The 17794-nt window shown below is 39.2% G+C and overlaps 1 protein-coding gene across 1 annotated transcript in view; it reads right to left on the bottom strand.

Annotated features, from left to right (window-relative positions):
• Positions 1 to 5358: 5358 nt before the first annotated feature.
• LOC140242494 (gamma-secretase-activating protein-like) overlaps positions 5359 to 17794 on the bottom strand; it is a 30618-nt gene continuing 18182 nt past the window's right edge. The window contains exons 11-22 of the mRNA XM_072322230.1: positions 17578 to 17738; positions 16389 to 16556; positions 14888 to 14962; positions 13860 to 14033; positions 12927 to 13136; positions 11661 to 11842; positions 11090 to 11184; positions 9852 to 10036; positions 8290 to 8380; positions 7619 to 7705; positions 7061 to 7153; positions 5359 to 5822 (exon numbers count right to left, since the gene is read on the bottom strand). Coding sequence (XP_072178331.1) covers positions 5689 to 5822; positions 7061 to 7153; positions 7619 to 7705; positions 8290 to 8380; positions 9852 to 10036; positions 11090 to 11184; positions 11661 to 11842; positions 12927 to 13136; positions 13860 to 14033; positions 14888 to 14962; positions 16389 to 16556; positions 17578 to 17738 — 1655 coding nt within the window. The 3' untranslated portion in view covers positions 5359 to 5688. The remainder of the gene's footprint in view (positions 5823 to 7060; positions 7154 to 7618; positions 7706 to 8289; positions 8381 to 9851; positions 10037 to 11089; positions 11185 to 11660; positions 11843 to 12926; positions 13137 to 13859; positions 14034 to 14887; positions 14963 to 16388; positions 16557 to 17577; positions 17739 to 17794) is intronic.

Below are 17794 nucleotides of genomic sequence, written 5' to 3'. Positions count from 1 at the left end.
AAAACAGGATGTACATCACAGGGCTGCCAACTCACGCATTGAGCGCGAGACTCACGCATTGAGCGCGAGACTCACGCATTTTGGTCCTTTCTCACTCTAAAACTTTATTTCATTTGCATGCATTTCTATTGATCTCACGCATTTTGACTCCTAAATTATAGCATTGGCCTATGGGAGTCTCACTCTCAACTAGTTTCCAGTGTTGGCAGCCCTGACATCATCTCTTTGAGCATGTCAAATTGTACTACTACTCTTTATTTTTATTATTCTTGTGTATGTATATTTGTAAACCTGATGATGTAAAAATTGTATATAGGTAGAACAATTATACATAATTATAATTATATTAACATGAATATGACAATAACCATGTAAAAAGAATCATATCAGTGACAAAGGCTATACACTGGAAAAGGAGATGCTGAAGAGAGATGTATATTGCGTTTATTCTGCCATACATGTCCAAAGTGAGCCAGTACAGGACTAGAACACAAATGTTTAATCATTGAACAAAAGTAACAGAACAAGAATCACATAATGTAGCTTCACTCAAGCACGCAAAAATGCAGAAGCATCACAATCTATCACAAATTATAATTTCAAAATAATGCTTTTCAATAGTTGCATAAAGTCACATTTTGGTCTCACACAAATATAGGCAGCTTTAGGTATGACTTTTTTTTTGGGGGGGGGGGGTGAGTAGAAAGTTAAAAAAAAAAACAACAGGTCATTCTTAGAAATGAAGTAATGTCTTATGAGGCACCTCACACATGAAATTATCAACAGTGGTCTTTCTCACAAGATGTCCTGCACCCATTTCTTTTTGGCTGGGACCATGCCATCTACAGTATGAAGAATAGCATGATTTCAGCAGCATACATTGTATGTGTAGTACTGAACTCATTGTCAACATTGGATACAATCCAAGATATGGCCAGAAGAATAGGGAGCATTTGCAAATGAATTGTACATGTATATTGAATGAAAAAGGCAGCAAAGAGTGTTTGGAAACATAGCCTCAAGAGAATCTACTTTGTACACAGCACTTGATATTAAATACACGTGGATTGAAATAGAAGAATGATGTACAAGAGCCATACTACATATGCACGTTTCAAGCAGCAAAATCACCCTAGTGTACACTAATGCCCTAGCAGCACAGAATTCAAACTGTTCGTATTCTTAGAGTGGCCTTGAATTGATTTACAAGTAATAGTGCATTTCACAGAAGGGCAAAGCTACTCTTCCACACTACTGTAGTGGTATTCGACTAGCTGATATTACACGTACTGAAGTTTTGCACTCTGAATGTAGTGTGTGGTTTATCCTCCGTCCATCAGTCTACAACAGAGGCAGAATATGACATTCTGTCGACCATTCTACATCTTGAATGAACACAATACAGTGCACTCCCGTTATAACAAACACGGTTATAACGAAATTCCAGTTACAACGAAGTAAAAATTCGGGCCGCAACATTATCCACTTTGTGTATTTTTATTGTTTATTTGTTCGTTTATAATGAAATTTCAATATAACAAAGAAAACTGCCGGTCCTGAGTACTTCGTTTTACCGGGAGTCCACTGTATCACATATCTGAATATCTCAGTTATGGTGCACTCAACATCTCAGACTAAATGCTCTAGACACTGCAAAATTTCTCTCGAACATGAAGAGCAGCTAAAACAGTTTTCCATAAATACATGTGCATAGCAATGTTTCTTAGTCATAATAGAATGTCAAGCTGATTAAGTAATGGGTACAACATCATGACTTGTAGAATTGGTAAATATCTCTCCGTATCGTTACGGGAACAAAGAGATTGAGATTAGACTAGCTTGCACATCACATCAGCAATTGAGAACCAAAAGGTCCTCAACACTATTCAAAATCTGTGGAGCTAGTTGAAGACGTATTAAAAATAGCTTGCTGTAAAAGCAGAATAAAGAATTCGAGAAAAAACTGGGACACCGACAGATATACGAAGTCCAGGATTATATCTGATCATTTATGATATACTTTCTGATGAGGTTCAGTTATAAGCTTTTCTCAAGTTGTGCTCTTCGGTATGTATTACATGTATGTAAGATCATTCCCTCAGCCAGGATGTGTTTCAATGGTAAAAAGTTGTCAAGATTAAATTTTACACATTTCTAGTGTACATAAATATATATTTCATATGAAACCTCATGATGAAACTTGTCAATGAATAAAACTTGATGGTCCCTATTGTTCCCACTTCTCTGTTCTCAACACTGGCAATTTAATCCACTACTACTGTCAGCAAAACAGCATGTTTCAGTGATGCATGTGTTTGCATGCGCATGTTTGTGTGGGTGTATGGCTGTATTTAGCAGTTTACAGAGAGTAAGACTAGGCAATATTGCACATTCTACAAGGGCGTAGTATATTACGGAATTACATACTGCATACATTTCCCACTTACCACGCACAGCATACATGATCCTTGGGTATTTGCTCCTGGTTGCCAGTTTTTACACTCGTGAATCAATGGGTATGATCGTTCTTCCAACATGAAAAAATATTTCCAGCATCACATAACAATGTGTGTTTCCTACAATAAATGCTACATGTACATGCATATTGCACCATAAATACCACACACTGGTGGTGATGGATGTATTTGCAATGAGGCTGCTCAGTTATTGATACAGGCTAATTTCTTGGGCTATAAAAATTCTCAAATGAACAACGCACTGACAAGTAATCACTGGCTTTCAGATAACTACACTTGGAACATCGCACATTATCATCACTTAACAGTCATTTTGTTTACACATGATATATTATACAATGTTGGAGTGCAAAATTTGAGCACGAGGAAAGGTCCTTAAAAAGGGAATACATGTAATTACTCTTTCTGTAATATATTGTTGATGCTCCATTGTGATAATATTCTTGCGCTCTTTGAGGTACAATGTACAGCATACAATAAAATTGATCACACAGGAAATGATTTCATCAATCTCCCTACTATGCAGTTTTTAATCTTCCACACAATTTATGCAATGAATCAAGCCTGTTACAGGATGCATTTAAAGCCAAAACATAGTTCTGGTACGCCTGCAACAGTTGTCAGAGTTCGTTCCCAAATGTACATGTATGCATGAGAAATCTGTGGAATAATGCTGTAATAACAAGATATTCATTGGGTAACGACGAAAATGCGAAATATTAACCAAAAATGTTTGCATCTCAGAACTTACCCGATCGGGGTCAGGCTAACTCGGACTCTATGACAACTCGACCTCACTTTGATGGCGGGGCCGAGTTGTCTCTCTGAATTGTACAGTGTTGTACTTACTACTTGTATACAATGGGAGCTCTTTGCGTTCTGGCTTGTCGCAGTTATGGGCCGTGTTGATACAACGCGCGCATCAAAAACCTCTTTGGCGTGTCTACAAAATGAGCATGCGCCTATGTATAGAATATGGCGATCACGAACTGCATATAAATTGCCTGAAATAGGGCCGCATTGTCTCTGTGACCGGGTTAACCTGGATCCTTCTGGAATTAAAGTCGGTATACCAACTTTTATTTTTAATCTCAAAATACTCCGAAACAACTCATCATCCCGGCAAATCGCGTCAGCCAGGTAAGTTTCTTGGTAGCCTCCTTCGATATATTGCAAGCAAATATGAAATGGTGCAAGACGGGTTCTCATGCCCTTACCAGAACTATGTTTCACTTTAAATTAATGAATACAAAGAGCATTATTAAGCTGTGACTAGGTTGGGCAGGCCTAGGAAAGAAATGCAATGAGTCAGCCATGATGTTGCAATTGTCAAAGTAACCAGAGTGAGGGGGAGCATGTGTATGACTCACATGATCAATGGCCAAACAAAGATTAAAAGAAATAGAGCCATCAATTTATTCATATGTGACCCGCTACAACAAAAGGATCCTAAAGTCATGACGAGTGAGCCGAGAAAATCGAGTTTGAAGTCAGATCACCAAAATCTGTCAAAACGTTCGGATTTCTGTTTTTAACATAATTTTGTAGTCTAAAGTATCTTCTACCATCTGCCGAAATTTCGAAGCTAAATGATCAAAGGAAAGGCCTGAAAATAGCATTTTTCTGGGCCATGCTTGGCTCGCCCGTTAGCGACTTCAGGATCCTTTTGTTGTAGCGGATCACATATGTGCTCTATATTTCTTTTCTGAGAGTTGTGTAATTTTTAATTGCATGAGCATCAGAGCAAGGTTTATTACACCCTTGAGGATAGACATAGTAGGGTGTTCTATTAGACATGTGTAATAATCTCTACAAGTATGTAAGTGATGTGCAATGCAGACTTAATGATAACCGGTCAACTACATGAATACTTGATAGCTTTAATACAAGAAAAGGGCCCTTCTACGGCTTGTGATTTCAGATGCAAAGTCTGCATAGCTACTCTCAAACATCCTTCATTATTAAGCCGCATTTACACCAAATCCGGCACGGGTCACGGAACAGGGTTTTTGCTATAGTGCGCCAAAAGGAACCATGTCTGTATCTGTTACAATATAATTTCTCCACTAATGATTCTGTTACAAAATTGATCCTCTACTGTTGATTTTGTTGCTCTTGATTTTGACATAAGAATAACATTTTGGGTGATTTTGTACCGATGTACAGATTCTTTTTGAACAGAACCAGACATGGTTCCTTTTGGCGTACCACAGCAAAAACTCAGCCCGTTGCCCGTACCATGCTCTGTGTAAACACGCCACAACTCTTGCTTCCAAATGGATGACATGGAAATGGACACTCTGGATTAAACCTGGAATGATCAGGGGGGTGTTTCATCAACGCTTGTCAGCGCTGACAACTGTCAGTGCTGACCAATTTCAACAAAATCTTTGGTTTTGATTGGCTGAGATGCTCTGGTCACTGACTGTTACTATGGTGATTCAAGTTGTCAGCGCCGACAAACGTTGATGAAACACCCCCCAGAGCATTCCGTCGGCCTCATGCCAAAAGGGCCCTAACAGTGTACAAAGTCTATAGACTTATGGCATGAGGCCGACGATATTTTCTTGCAGATAACAAATATCAGTACTGCCTACAAAAGGGACAAGTCTCTTTCTGTACTCTATACCTTACCACTGTCTTGCCCCAAACCTGCAAAATAAATCGGAGAGCAGCAGAACGCCAATTCTTGATACCTCTGTTTCCTATGCACTCATTATCCCAAAACATTCAAAAACAAAACATGAAAAAACAAAACAAAACAAAACAGGGAACCTTGATACCGCTCTGCACAGACAAAGATGTGTTGTACAACCAGGAACTCCAGAATGATTGATGAATTACCTGGGACAAAGTTTTTATCCTAGCTAAAAACATGATTATACCCTACGAAGACAAACATGCAATTTGCAATGCCTGTTAACTACAGGTACAGTAAACCTTGCGTAAGTTGACCTTGCATAAATTGAATAATTGTTTAAAGTCAAATTTCTTTTCAAGTCCTCTTCTCTTAATATTCTATCAATTTTAATTCCTCATAAGTCAAATTTTCTCAAAGCCGAAGCTATTTCTTCAGTCCAAATAGATTCGACTTATGCAAGGTTGACTGTACCTCCTGAATCAGAGCCCACATTCTTTATGATTCGAATGATTGTCAAGGAAATACATGGTTGAATGGCCACAAGCCAAAATGATTCTAACGTGACTAGTCTCAGAAAGCTATCCCTCCCAAGTCCAAACCGTGCTCCTTGACAGACGATTGCAGCGCCACGCGCCCCACAAACTGAGAGTTGAGGGCTTGCTGGAGTTCCGATCTTCCCTTTGCAGGAGTCTGCCAGGCTTGGTCTGGAAGTGAGAATGGGAGGAAAGATGGATAAACCATGATTTCTGGGTAAAATCTGGGGTCTAGTCTCATTTTCATCAGTGTACTCCATAATAAATAATGCAGAGACCACTCAACCTTGATTACGATGAATGTAAAAAATTCAGCTCATGTAATTTTGTAATAGCAGGCAAACAAACACATCCACAAATCAAATCGTCCTTCTTTCATTACTTTTCATCATGGCCTTGGTTAGGAGAATGTCATCTACAGCACGGCGCTGCTTGTCACTGCGACATCACAGAGTAACTAATAATTGCAGCAAACTAATCTTATGTTGAAAACACAAATCAAATTCATATGCCATGTATTGGTATTGACTGTCAAGGGCTGATGAGTGATCACCCCATTCTATAGATGCATGTTACGAGCAACCAAAATGTGCACATGACCATCAGTGACATTCATTTTTCACAGAGATGAAGTCAAAACTATCAAATCCTTTTACATCTAAGTTCATTCACACAAACAAACACACACACACACACAGAAAAAGGAAAAACTGATTAACCCTTTCTGTGCTGGGGTATTGGGACAGTGTGTACAACGCTAAGGCGTTTTTCTGTTGTCAACCAGCACTCCAAGCACACAAAGGGTTAAAGGACAAGTTCACCTTCAAAGACATAAGGATTGAGAGAATGCAGCAATATTAGTAGAACACATCAGTGAGAGTTTGAGCAAAATCGGACAATCCGTTCAAAAGTTATGAATTTTTGAAGTTTCTGCTCAGTCACGGCTGGATGAAAAGACTACTATAGCTTGTGATGTCACATGAGTACAACGATATAAAGAAAGAATAAAGAAAATTCAACATATTTCCATTTTTCTCGCATAACAAAAGAACACTCGACTTCTCTCTTTCAGAAGGCAGGGGAAATAATAAAATCCTTAACATACGTCAGTAGCAAGTCGAAGAAATGTGCACTTTATTCAAAAAGTAAAGTTTTGTGAAATTCTCTTTTTATTTTCCTTATAGAGTTGTACGAATGTGACATCATACACTGTAGTAGTCTTCTCTTCCAGCAGTGACTGCGCAGATACCTAAAATATTCGTAACTTTTGAACAGACTGTCCAATTTTCCTCAAATTTTCACAGATGTGTTCTACTAATATTGCTGCATTCTCTCAATCCTTATGTATAAGAAGGTGAACTTGCCTTTAATAATCCATCTTTACATTCCAAAGGAGTGTTCTCTCTCACCTGCTCCCTCGATGACTTTCATGAAGTAGGTGAGGGGAGGAAAATCTGGGATGGCTTGAAAGAAGTCCTCATAAACCTCCTGACCTACGATGGCTGCGGAGATGAAAAGAAAATTAATGAAAATGAAGCCAGTCTGTATTGCACAGAGGGAATATCAAGGTTTAATTCCACACATCATGTTCAAACTGACTTTAATGAATAGAGTAAGATCAGACGAACGGAATGGCAGAAAATTCATCGAAATCAGATTTGACATATGACAGTTGTGAAATTCAAAGTTGTACTTATTTTTACAAAAATATATAATAATCATATCAAATGTAATCAGAAATGCATGTTAGCCCAGGCAATAATGTCATCCACTCGCAACACTCCCACTGATTAAAAAATCTCTTTACTTTTCATCAAGAATTCAGGAATTACAATCCTTCCTCCAAGAGTCATCACTGCTGAGTTCATACAGTATTACAACAAAATGACAATGTGTTAAGTTTTGACATTGGAGTCATGACATTTTTGCCTTCTCTTTTCAAATGACTCCACATTGTTATTGCTTACCTGCTTCGCTGCTCTTCTTTCGGGACCTGTGTGAACGAGTCTGTGTCACTGCACTGGCGCTCAGATTTTTCTGGCGAGACTCAGTACCTGCAAGACATAAAATGTTGAAGCTACTTGAAGTACTTTAACCCAGGGGCTGCAGAAACTCGGTCATGGTCAACAGTTCAAAGGTACCCCTTGCTTAGACGGGAAGAATTTAAGAGCGGAACCCTTGGAAATTCAAATGGGTGACTCCTTACCCCCCCCCCCCCTTTTTTTTTTGATTTGACGAGGCATAAGCAACAGAGAGCAAATATGAATAACATCCTTATAAAACAATAGCAACAAACTGTAAGAAGTAAGACCACAAAGATACAGCATCAAGCCTCAGGAATGTGGTTTGGGGTAATCTATGGGTTTAACTGCATCACTCTTTGATCGCCCCATCATTTCCTTTTGCAGATATTCTTAAATCCGGGATTTTGACAACTGGTTTGTGTGTGAGTAGTGAAATTGCAATAAGAAGACAAGGTTTTGGACAAATTCATCCAAAATCAACAGAATTCTATATGAACCAATAATAACATAAATTTACATCAATAATACTCCCAAATTGTCAAATATTTACAATTCCCCTAGTTTAGGCAGAGATTTCCACAACACAATCTTTTAATGTAACATGATTGTTATACCTTCTTGTAGGCATGACGAAGTGTAATGCTGGGCTTTAATCAAGTTACTCTTTGGATGATCCCACTGCAGGAGAACTCTTTCTGCAGATGCCTTCAAGGAAGAGAGAAACAAGAATACATTTGATTGGCCACATTGCTTAAATGCAAAACAGTGTTGGTTTGTTTTTTCTTACATTTCATTACAGTCTTTTCAAATGCACACACACACACACACACACACACACATTTTGTTGCTTTATTCACTATGTCTGCAATCTTTGCCATAAGTTAAACTCAGCATCAATCATACTTTGTTCATTATGGCACTAACCCAGAACAATACGCCTCAGCCTGCAATTTGTTTTTTCTTCCTTCCAAGAGACATTCATTGAGCAGCATAGTGAAGACCCAAACGGCATCAAATCCAATATCTAACTCTGGACTTTAATACAAACTTTGGAGTTACTCTGAACTACAAACACTAAACATGAAACAAAACTTCAATATAAAGGCAAATCCTGCTGTAATAGACACTATTAAATACAAGAAGATACCATACCATACAAGAACAAATCATTATTGCAAGAAGATCTTCCTGATACAATTGTTTTTAAAAATGCATGTCTATGGAGCAATATTCCTCAGAAAGTTCAGAAACACATAAAGAAATATTGTTCGTACGAGAGGATCTTTAGCAGTGTCCCTGTCATAATTTCCCTTACTTGCAACTCTGTTTCATATTAAAGTCAAGTATTGAACTGAATACTGGCCCAGATCTTCCTACTGACATTATCTCCTTGACACCCAAGAACATCTCTAATGTAAGATGGAGAAATTGGGACTTCATACTTTAGTGAATCATTTATTTAATCATAAAACAGAACAAACCTTATGTAGAATATAAGTGTTTCTTGATTGACCAGGTTAAGAATTTATCCCCATTTCCTGCCCAATCATTCTGTCTAAATATAAGATCAGCTCAATCCAAAACCCTGTGTACACTTCCCAGTTTTATAGTCTCCTATCCTTTTATTAACAAGACCATCAAACCTCCAATAAAACTTCCATTAGGAACCCAACCATCTCTGTTATTACTTTGGTTAATCTCTACTCAATAGTTAATCCTTCCCTTTGTCCCCAATCAAGTTTAAGTAAATTCAGACTGTGTTTACAATTCCCACAGCCAGTCCCTTACTCAGTACTGTTCAGTGAAACTATAATCCCCACATCAGAGACCCTCTCCTATCCATGCTCCTATATATCTTGTGCTCCTGGAGTTGAAGAGGCAATCTGACTCCGGCCCCGACTCTGTTCGGTCATGTGCCAAGAAGGAGTGAACAGCATTCTTTATTTAGTACCGACAATCTTCCCTCATCAATATTATTCATCATTCTTGAATTCTGAATCATTATAATGTTCATCTTATAATAGCTGTTCCTGATCATTATATTTAATAAACGATTGTATATCTGGAACTACCATCTTGTCTTCTGACTGGATTAATGTTCGACTGTGGCTTGGCATCGTATAGTTAAGAGTGCACACCACGCTACCGACACTTAAAACCAGCACTCTTACACTACCTTGGGTATTTTGTGCAGCAGCTTGAACTTGAGGTCTACATTTGCCCGTTCCTCATCACTCATCTCCTCTATCAGCTGGATGAGGAACGCCTCGTTGAGCTCTAGCACACCTTGGCTGACGTACTGTAGGAACATGGTCCGGTCCAGGCAGCGGAAGGCCAGGGACAGGAAGAAGTTCTTGAATCCTTGAGAAATACAAAACCAGCAGAAAACCATCGGGTGGGGGAGGAGAAAAACATGGAGAGAAATGATTAAAAAAATGCACAGAAAACCTCCAAATTTTCCTCGAAGAAAGACTATACATTATTACATTTAAACTGTATTTACTTTCACTCCAAACTCAGCAATGGTATGTAGAAAGCGTCTTGAAAGATATGTTCAAGGAAACAGTTCACCAACTGCTCATGGAAACTACTGGTAGATGACTCTTGTATAGAATCAATGGGGTTTGATATCTTGGAGAAGACAAATTAAATCATACAAAGACCTTTTCACAGCAAGAAAAGTACAACAATCAACTAATGAAAAAACAAAAAATCTACAAGGGCATTAGAATCAGCACCAACAAAATATGTGCAAACCTCAATTTCCAACAGCAAACCTTTGGCAACAGTTTGCGATTCATAACACGACAAAATTACAATATCTTCTGAGTATGATTAAAAGCCTCTTATAATACCCTAGCCCCATCCTCAATACAGTCCGACCTCTCTTATCCGGCCTCCCTTTATCCGGATTTCTCTATTATCTGGACGCAATCTCGGTGTGATTTTTTTTTTTTTTCAAGCTAATAATTACGGAGGAAAGAGGATTTCAAACTCAAACAAAGTTCCTACACAGACTCACATGAATTGCATATTATTCAACATGATTAACATACATTCACATCTAATTATCATCTTAATAACACGCATTTAGACATTCACTACACCCAAATCATGGCAAGAACATGGACAGAAAACTTTTTCGTTAAATCAGGAAACCACAGTACAGGCGATTGTTCATTGAGCAAATTATCAGACAATTCTGAATGCAGTTCAGCTGAGAATGAAGTGACAAGTTCACGTAAAATTGATATAATTATGTACATGCAGCTTTCATTGGCTGGCAGCTGCATAACATTATATTAAACATTGAGTCTCCCATATCCGGCCAAATCCCTCATCCGGATGAGCGCCGTTCCCGACATGTCTGGATAGGAAAGGTCAGACTGTACTTCAACAACAGAAAAGACTTACCTGGGGGCTGCGGGAAGCAGAGGTGCTGTGCTGCCGAGAAGAGCCTCTCGATCATGAAGAAGAGACTCTGCTCCTTCTCAGAGGCTGGTTGGTTTCTATGTCACATGACAGATGAGAGACAAAACGACTGCATCACTTGGGAGTCAAAGATGCAATTTACTAAAACAGGCTGCAAAGAGACTGGGTATATTTGCATGATAATGACGGCTTTCAACGCAGAGTGTCAAAGGGCAATATTCATGACTGACTACTCGGTTTTCCCCTCTTGTTTCTTCACTAGAAAAAGAAATACGTGCATCAACTTTTTGATTTGTGGAGTTGAAATTGCTGTATTCTACATTCATCTTCTTTTTCTTTTTCTTTTTTTTTTTTGGGGGGGGGAGGGGGTTGGGAGCAGGAAAATTTAACAAATGGACATGCTAAGACTAAATCCAGATCTAGCATGCTTTCAATCTGAAATAAAGAAGCAACAATTTTATCTTTAATGAAGAAGAAAAACATATTAATCATGGCAAAAAAAAAAATGTTGGCAGCTCTGATTTGGCAACACACACACAAGTTCTGGACTTACAGGGACACCTTTGCCAATTCATCCATGTCTTCGGTGAACCCGTTTGCCGCCATCAGGAGACTAATCATGTGTTTCATCTGCTGCAGCTGGCAGCCCACGTACTCAGAGGCATAGTTCACTAGCCTCTCTTGGGAGTGGAATGGCATGTTTGAGCGGAGGAAGGACACAAGGTCACCCAGGATCTGTGAATCATGCCCAAGAAAAAACAGAAACTTAAAATCTTTTTTTGGGGGGGAGGGGGATATTTTTTGTTTCTAGACATTCTCCTAAGGCTTTCAGCTTATGCCACATGACTGTTTAGTTCCTACAAAGTGAATTTCTCTTCTGCATCATCATCATCCTCCATTGCCATGACAACCAAATATCCTTCCAAAGACAATATGTCATACCTTCCACTGAAATTCCCACACTTCCTTTTACCTGGTATTGCCATATTCACTTCTCAGCTAATGTCATTGATTACAATCATACATGTATTCCTGCTCCTAAGTCTTAACCCATCAATCTGTGCATGAATCCTACCAGAACAAAATACCATTGTAACAAACAGAACAATTACATGGGGTTTGTTTTTGTTATTTCAATACCCTGTACTCTTGAATGAAACAACTCCCAAATTTTCGTGTCCGGTGCCATATTATTTTTTCTTGTCTAATTTTCTTAAAAGTGAAGATGAAGCAGCTCTCCATCCAGATTTAACGTTATCACGTACAAGTTATCTTTACATTGTATGTCATATATTCTATACATATGAATTACCATTTACGTTACATGTATTATCAATCTTAAAAGCGTGACGCCATGGTATATACACGTAGCTAAATATCTTGCTCTGCCATTGATACTGACAACACAGGGGGGAAAATACATGATAACTTCAATGCAAGACAAAAAAAAAGCATATAATTATTATTTTATTTGGCAGAAAACATACAATACACAATCAATTACAAAACTCAAAATAATCAATCAATACAATAACACAAAAATACCTAAACACTGGATGCACCTGACAGGGCTGCCAGGCATTGGGCAAGTTAACTAAATAACTGTAGTCCGCGGACCGCCCTAACCTACACATTGTATATCCATTCCAGGCACATCCAGTGTTACAGATTTATGTGCCACTGATTATCATAATAAAATATTCATAACTATACCTTTTAAAATCTCTTGCATAAAAATGCAAACTATGTTTAAATCCTTGTATAATTCACAACTTCAAATCACAATTTACAAACTCTTCAGTAATACACATTAGCCCACCATCTCTAGATGTTTGTTCTGGTTTGTGTCCATCCCAGAGGCCTGTCTCGCATCCTCCTCCATCATGACTGCGGCGAGGGGGTCCCTGGATTTCACCTGCCGAGGGTCCTTGCTGGGTGATAGCGCCCTCTTGGAGAAGGCCGCTACCTTCTTGAGGAGAGACGACCTCGCGGCCGGGGGATGCAGTGGCAGGGTTTCCTTCTCATCAATCTGACAGAGGAAAGACACAGTGTCCTCCAGTTATGGTGTAAATAACCACCGACTGTGTATTTCACTAACCTGTGGTGGCTCAGTGGTTACCATTGAGGGCTCTCAATCCTGAGATCCCAGGTTCAAAGTTATGGCCAGTAGCGGTAATGCCCAAAGACAATGCACTTACTCCTCAATGCCCAGGTCCTCAGAAAGAATTCCAATTATTCATTTTTTTGGGGGGGTCCAAACAGAGCATTATCATCATATACAATTACTTCCTTTGTATCCAAGTTTTACAAGTTAGAAGTCAAGTTTTATCATTCTAAACTCACAGTCAAACATTTCCACCTTCAGTCCAGAAGCCATCATATTGAGTAAAGCTAAAATGTCAACTCGATCCAGAAATCAGTGCCTCTAATTTACTTACTGCAAAACCTGTGACAGACATGTACCAGAGGCTACAAGAGAAGACACTCAAAGCAAACATCAATATAGAAATAATGATCAACGTGCAATAGCGATCATCATTGCACAAGGACCTAAAGTGATAAAATCTGGAGGTACACAATATATTGTAAGTACTTTAGGATACTGTTTTGGACATCAAGAATGAACTGCTGTGTTGTACAAGTTTGACAATGCTTGGAAAAAAGTTCCAAAACATGCATGAAATTAAGCTTTACTTTTTTTTCTGGCAAACATCTATAGAAGATCAATCATAGCAATGACCCTGGGTCTGACCTTGGTGACTTGGTTTACAGTCTCCTGCTCTCTCAGCTTCTGGAGTATGGATCTCGTATCAAATCTCTTGATGGGCGATCGGACCAGCTCCTGAATTTTCTTGACGTGAGCATCAAGGGCCTCCCAGAGGTAGCTGGTAGGGTCATTGCCAAAGCGTTTCTCTCGCCGCCCCCTCTGAAACAAGCAAGTTTGGCAGGATCAATCACTTCATATGATAGTGGGATGATGGTAGTGATGATAGATAAAGATAATGGAGATGAGCATAGTGACAATGATATTGATGGTGATGGTGGTGTTGGTGGTTGGGGTGGTGGAGATGGTGATGGTGATGATGGTGGTGATGGTGGTGGTGATGGTGATGGTGGAGGTGGTGGCGGTGGTGGTGGTGGTTGGGGTGGTGGTGGTGGTGGTGGTGGTGGTGATGATGGTGGCGGTGGTGATGGTGATGGTGGTGGTGGTGGTGGTTGGGGTGGTGATGGTGATGGTGGCGGTTGGGGTGGTGGTGGTGGAGATGATGGTGGTGGTTGCAGTGGTGGTGGTGGTGATGGCAATTGCAATGGCGATGGTAATATGATAGTGATATGATGAGGATGATGAAAATAATGATGAGGTTTAAAACAACAGTGATGGTGATCGCAATGATGAATACAATGATGATTTCACTGCAAGAACACCTCAATAGAGCAGAATGTAATCACAATTTATGTATAAAATAACATTACAGATCAAAGATATCTATATCCAAGTGTATCGTGTATACAACTGTATATCACAAGATTGACAACAAACTTGTTATGCCGCGTGGCACAAATAGACTCTCCTGTCACTATCAGGAGAATGTCTGAGAACCCAATAAGGACCTGATAATGGCTATACAGTTGCTACTGACAACAACCAAGAGCATGACTGGGCATCTTGCCGTATATGAACATAGAAGCCCACGCATGCTATCCAAATTGATAACAAGTCATGTGATCGGGGTGGGTTAAATGGGATATCAACCTTGCAATCAAGCAATCAACACACACCTTGGTGAGAAATATCTTTGGAATGTGTCTGTTCTGTACGGCCTTGAAGCAAGCTAGTCTGCGTCCATCCAGAGTCTAAAAAGAAGAAAAAATGAGCAGGGAGCATGACATGCGTGTATCTCAATCATGAAATCTTACATTGCAAGGACCAGTGTTGGTTATACCATGCAAAAACATGTTTTCCTCAGCAATGCATAAAATGCTTTCTTTTTCAAACCACTTAAGTTAGCTGTGTATAAGATTGTTCACTCCTACACCATGCACACTCCTCTCATATTCTATTATTGTCTCTCTCTTCCTAATTTCTTTTGCAATTACAGTCAAACACATCTAATCATTCCCTCCCTGTTTTGAGTGTCCAAGTAAAACCTGCTACGCTCAGAGTGTGTGAATGGTCTCGGTAGCATTTGCTTTGGTCAGAGTGTATGTGTTCCTTCTTATCTATCTCACTTTCTAATACATTCAGTCCATCTACCCCTCCCCTTTCAATGACCATCTACTCTTGAAGCTGCATCAACAACATCAAAGACATTTGTTTAGGTCCTCATTTGCAGGGCTGTTTTCGCCATATTCTCAAGTTTGTTTGGGTTGTTGTATTTTTAATATCATCTCATCCCTTGCCCTACATTTCTCATACTTAAGTGGCACCAGTAGCATCAGCATCCTTTGTTTGAGTACAAATATCATATTCTTCTCCTCTCATCGTTTAGATTCTCTTTCACTCAGTCCTCCCAAACCTCCTCTGCCTCCCCTTTGCACAACCCTTGTCAGCTTTGACTTGCTTCACTCGCAGACATCGGCAACATTATCCCTGTGCCTACCAAGGACAGGTGAGTTCTGCACAAACTCATTGAGAATTGGGTAACCGTGGCAAGGGAGCAAGTTCACAGCCTTTGTCAGGGCACACGCTTTAATCCATTTTTACTTGTCTTTTGTTCCAACTAACCCGCTGCATGTTACCCTCATCATCCCCTCGCAAACTTACTCCCTCTTTTTCCCCCTCTCCTCTTTTTTCTATCTATCTATCTATCTACCTGTCTATCTACATGTACCTATCTATTTATCTATCTATCTATCTATCGACATGTATCTACCTATCTACCTGTCTATCTATCTATCTCTCTATCTACCTATCTATTTATTTATCTATCTATCTACATCTATTTATCTGTCTATCTATTTATCTGTCTATCTATTTATCTATCTATATCTATCTATCTATCTATCTATCTATCTACCTACCTACCTACCAACCTATCTATCTATCTATCTATCTATCTATCTATCTATCGACATGTATCTACCTATCTACCTGTCTATCTATCTATCTCTCTATCTACCTATCTATTTATTTATCTATCTATCTACATCTATTTATCTGTCTATCTATTTATCTGTCTATCTATTTATCTATCTATATCTATCTATCTATCTATCTATCTATCTATCTATCTATCTATCTATCTATCTATCTATCTATCTATCTTTATCTTTCCCTTACCTCGATGACAAATGTTTTGCTGGTATCAGTCTTGGTGAAGGGGAAGTAGAGTAGGACATTCCTCTCCAGCTTGAGTCTGACAGAGCCGAAGGTGCTGGCCAGGAGGCACTCAGCTAGGATGTCCTCCATCTCCAGCTGAAAGGGGTCCTTGGTGATGCACTCAATGATCTGCATTGGGGTTGCCGAAAGTTTACTTTTCGTCATACATGAGCACCACATTTTGGCCATTACACTGACCTTTAAAACAGACTAATCTATTTTTGTCGGGGTACAGACAAGACATCATGGAAATCCATACAGTAGTAGCTTGTCAGGACACACTGAACTGCTAAATCAGACTGAAAGACTGTTTGTCATATTCATTATTTCAAATCCCATAAAAATTGAGGTAATTCTTACTATTTCATATACATTGTAATTATAATATTTAATAGCAGTGGCAGTATCTAATTTCCATAACAAAGTATCAAGAATGCTGTGCCAGTGCACAGTACCAGCTCTACTTGAAAGTACACGAAACACATTTTTCAGCACTTTCTCTATCTCCACACTACCATAGTTTTGTGGATTTTCTAAGCAACTTTTACATGTTGGAAAAAGAATATGTAATTATAAGCTTTGAAAATGCATTTCTATTGTGTAGTGACAATGTTTTAGTCATGATAGAAAGGAAAATTTTAGATTACCGCATATGCGCTCTGCCCATGGCCTGCTTGCACAGTAACTTACGTAACCAAAAGTACACAGGTCAACAAAAAAGTGTAACCCCGCTTCACCTCCCAATGTTACGCTTGGGTGCGTAAGATTACCTCATTCATTTGCACTTAGCATTTGGCCAGCATACCGACCCGACCTCTAGTGACAAAATGTTTACATTTCTATGGGATAGGGAGAATTTTAATACCACCTCATCTAACATGAGTGGGTGAAAGTGGTCAAACCACTGCACTGAAAAAATACAGTGAACCATTAAATTCTGCAGCTTTCATTACTTTTTCTGAATTAAACTTCTGTTATTCCTTTTGTTGACTTAAATACAAGTTAACTTGATATACATGTGTGGAGTTGAGTCCCCCTGTAGAATGCACCATGGCTGCTATAACACAGGTGTACATAGGGGAAGAGTCTAGTGGCACTGAACACAATGCAGATAGATGCAAGTGTTTATTAGAGCAAAGATGAGACTTGCCTTCTTGTTCAGAGCTGTATCTTTAAGGTTGATGATTGCCAGGTGCAGCAGTCCAAGTTTGAAGGGAATTAGACTATCCCTAACGAGCAGTGACGGAAGCTTGTCCTTGCTGATGAAGGGGTTGTAGCATCGTCCAGTCCGGCTGTCAAAAAGTACATCATCTGGGGGGAGAAAGGGTAATGAGATCTCTTAATTAGATGCTTTAACTCCAAATGTC

Source organism: Diadema setosum, chromosome 2 (assembly GCF_964275005.1).
Source record: "Diadema setosum chromosome 2, eeDiaSeto1, whole genome shotgun sequence".
Taxonomy (NCBI): Eukaryota; Metazoa; Echinodermata; class Echinoidea; order Diadematoida; family Diadematidae; genus Diadema; species Diadema setosum.
This window is presented reverse-complemented; position numbering and strand designations above follow the sequence as displayed.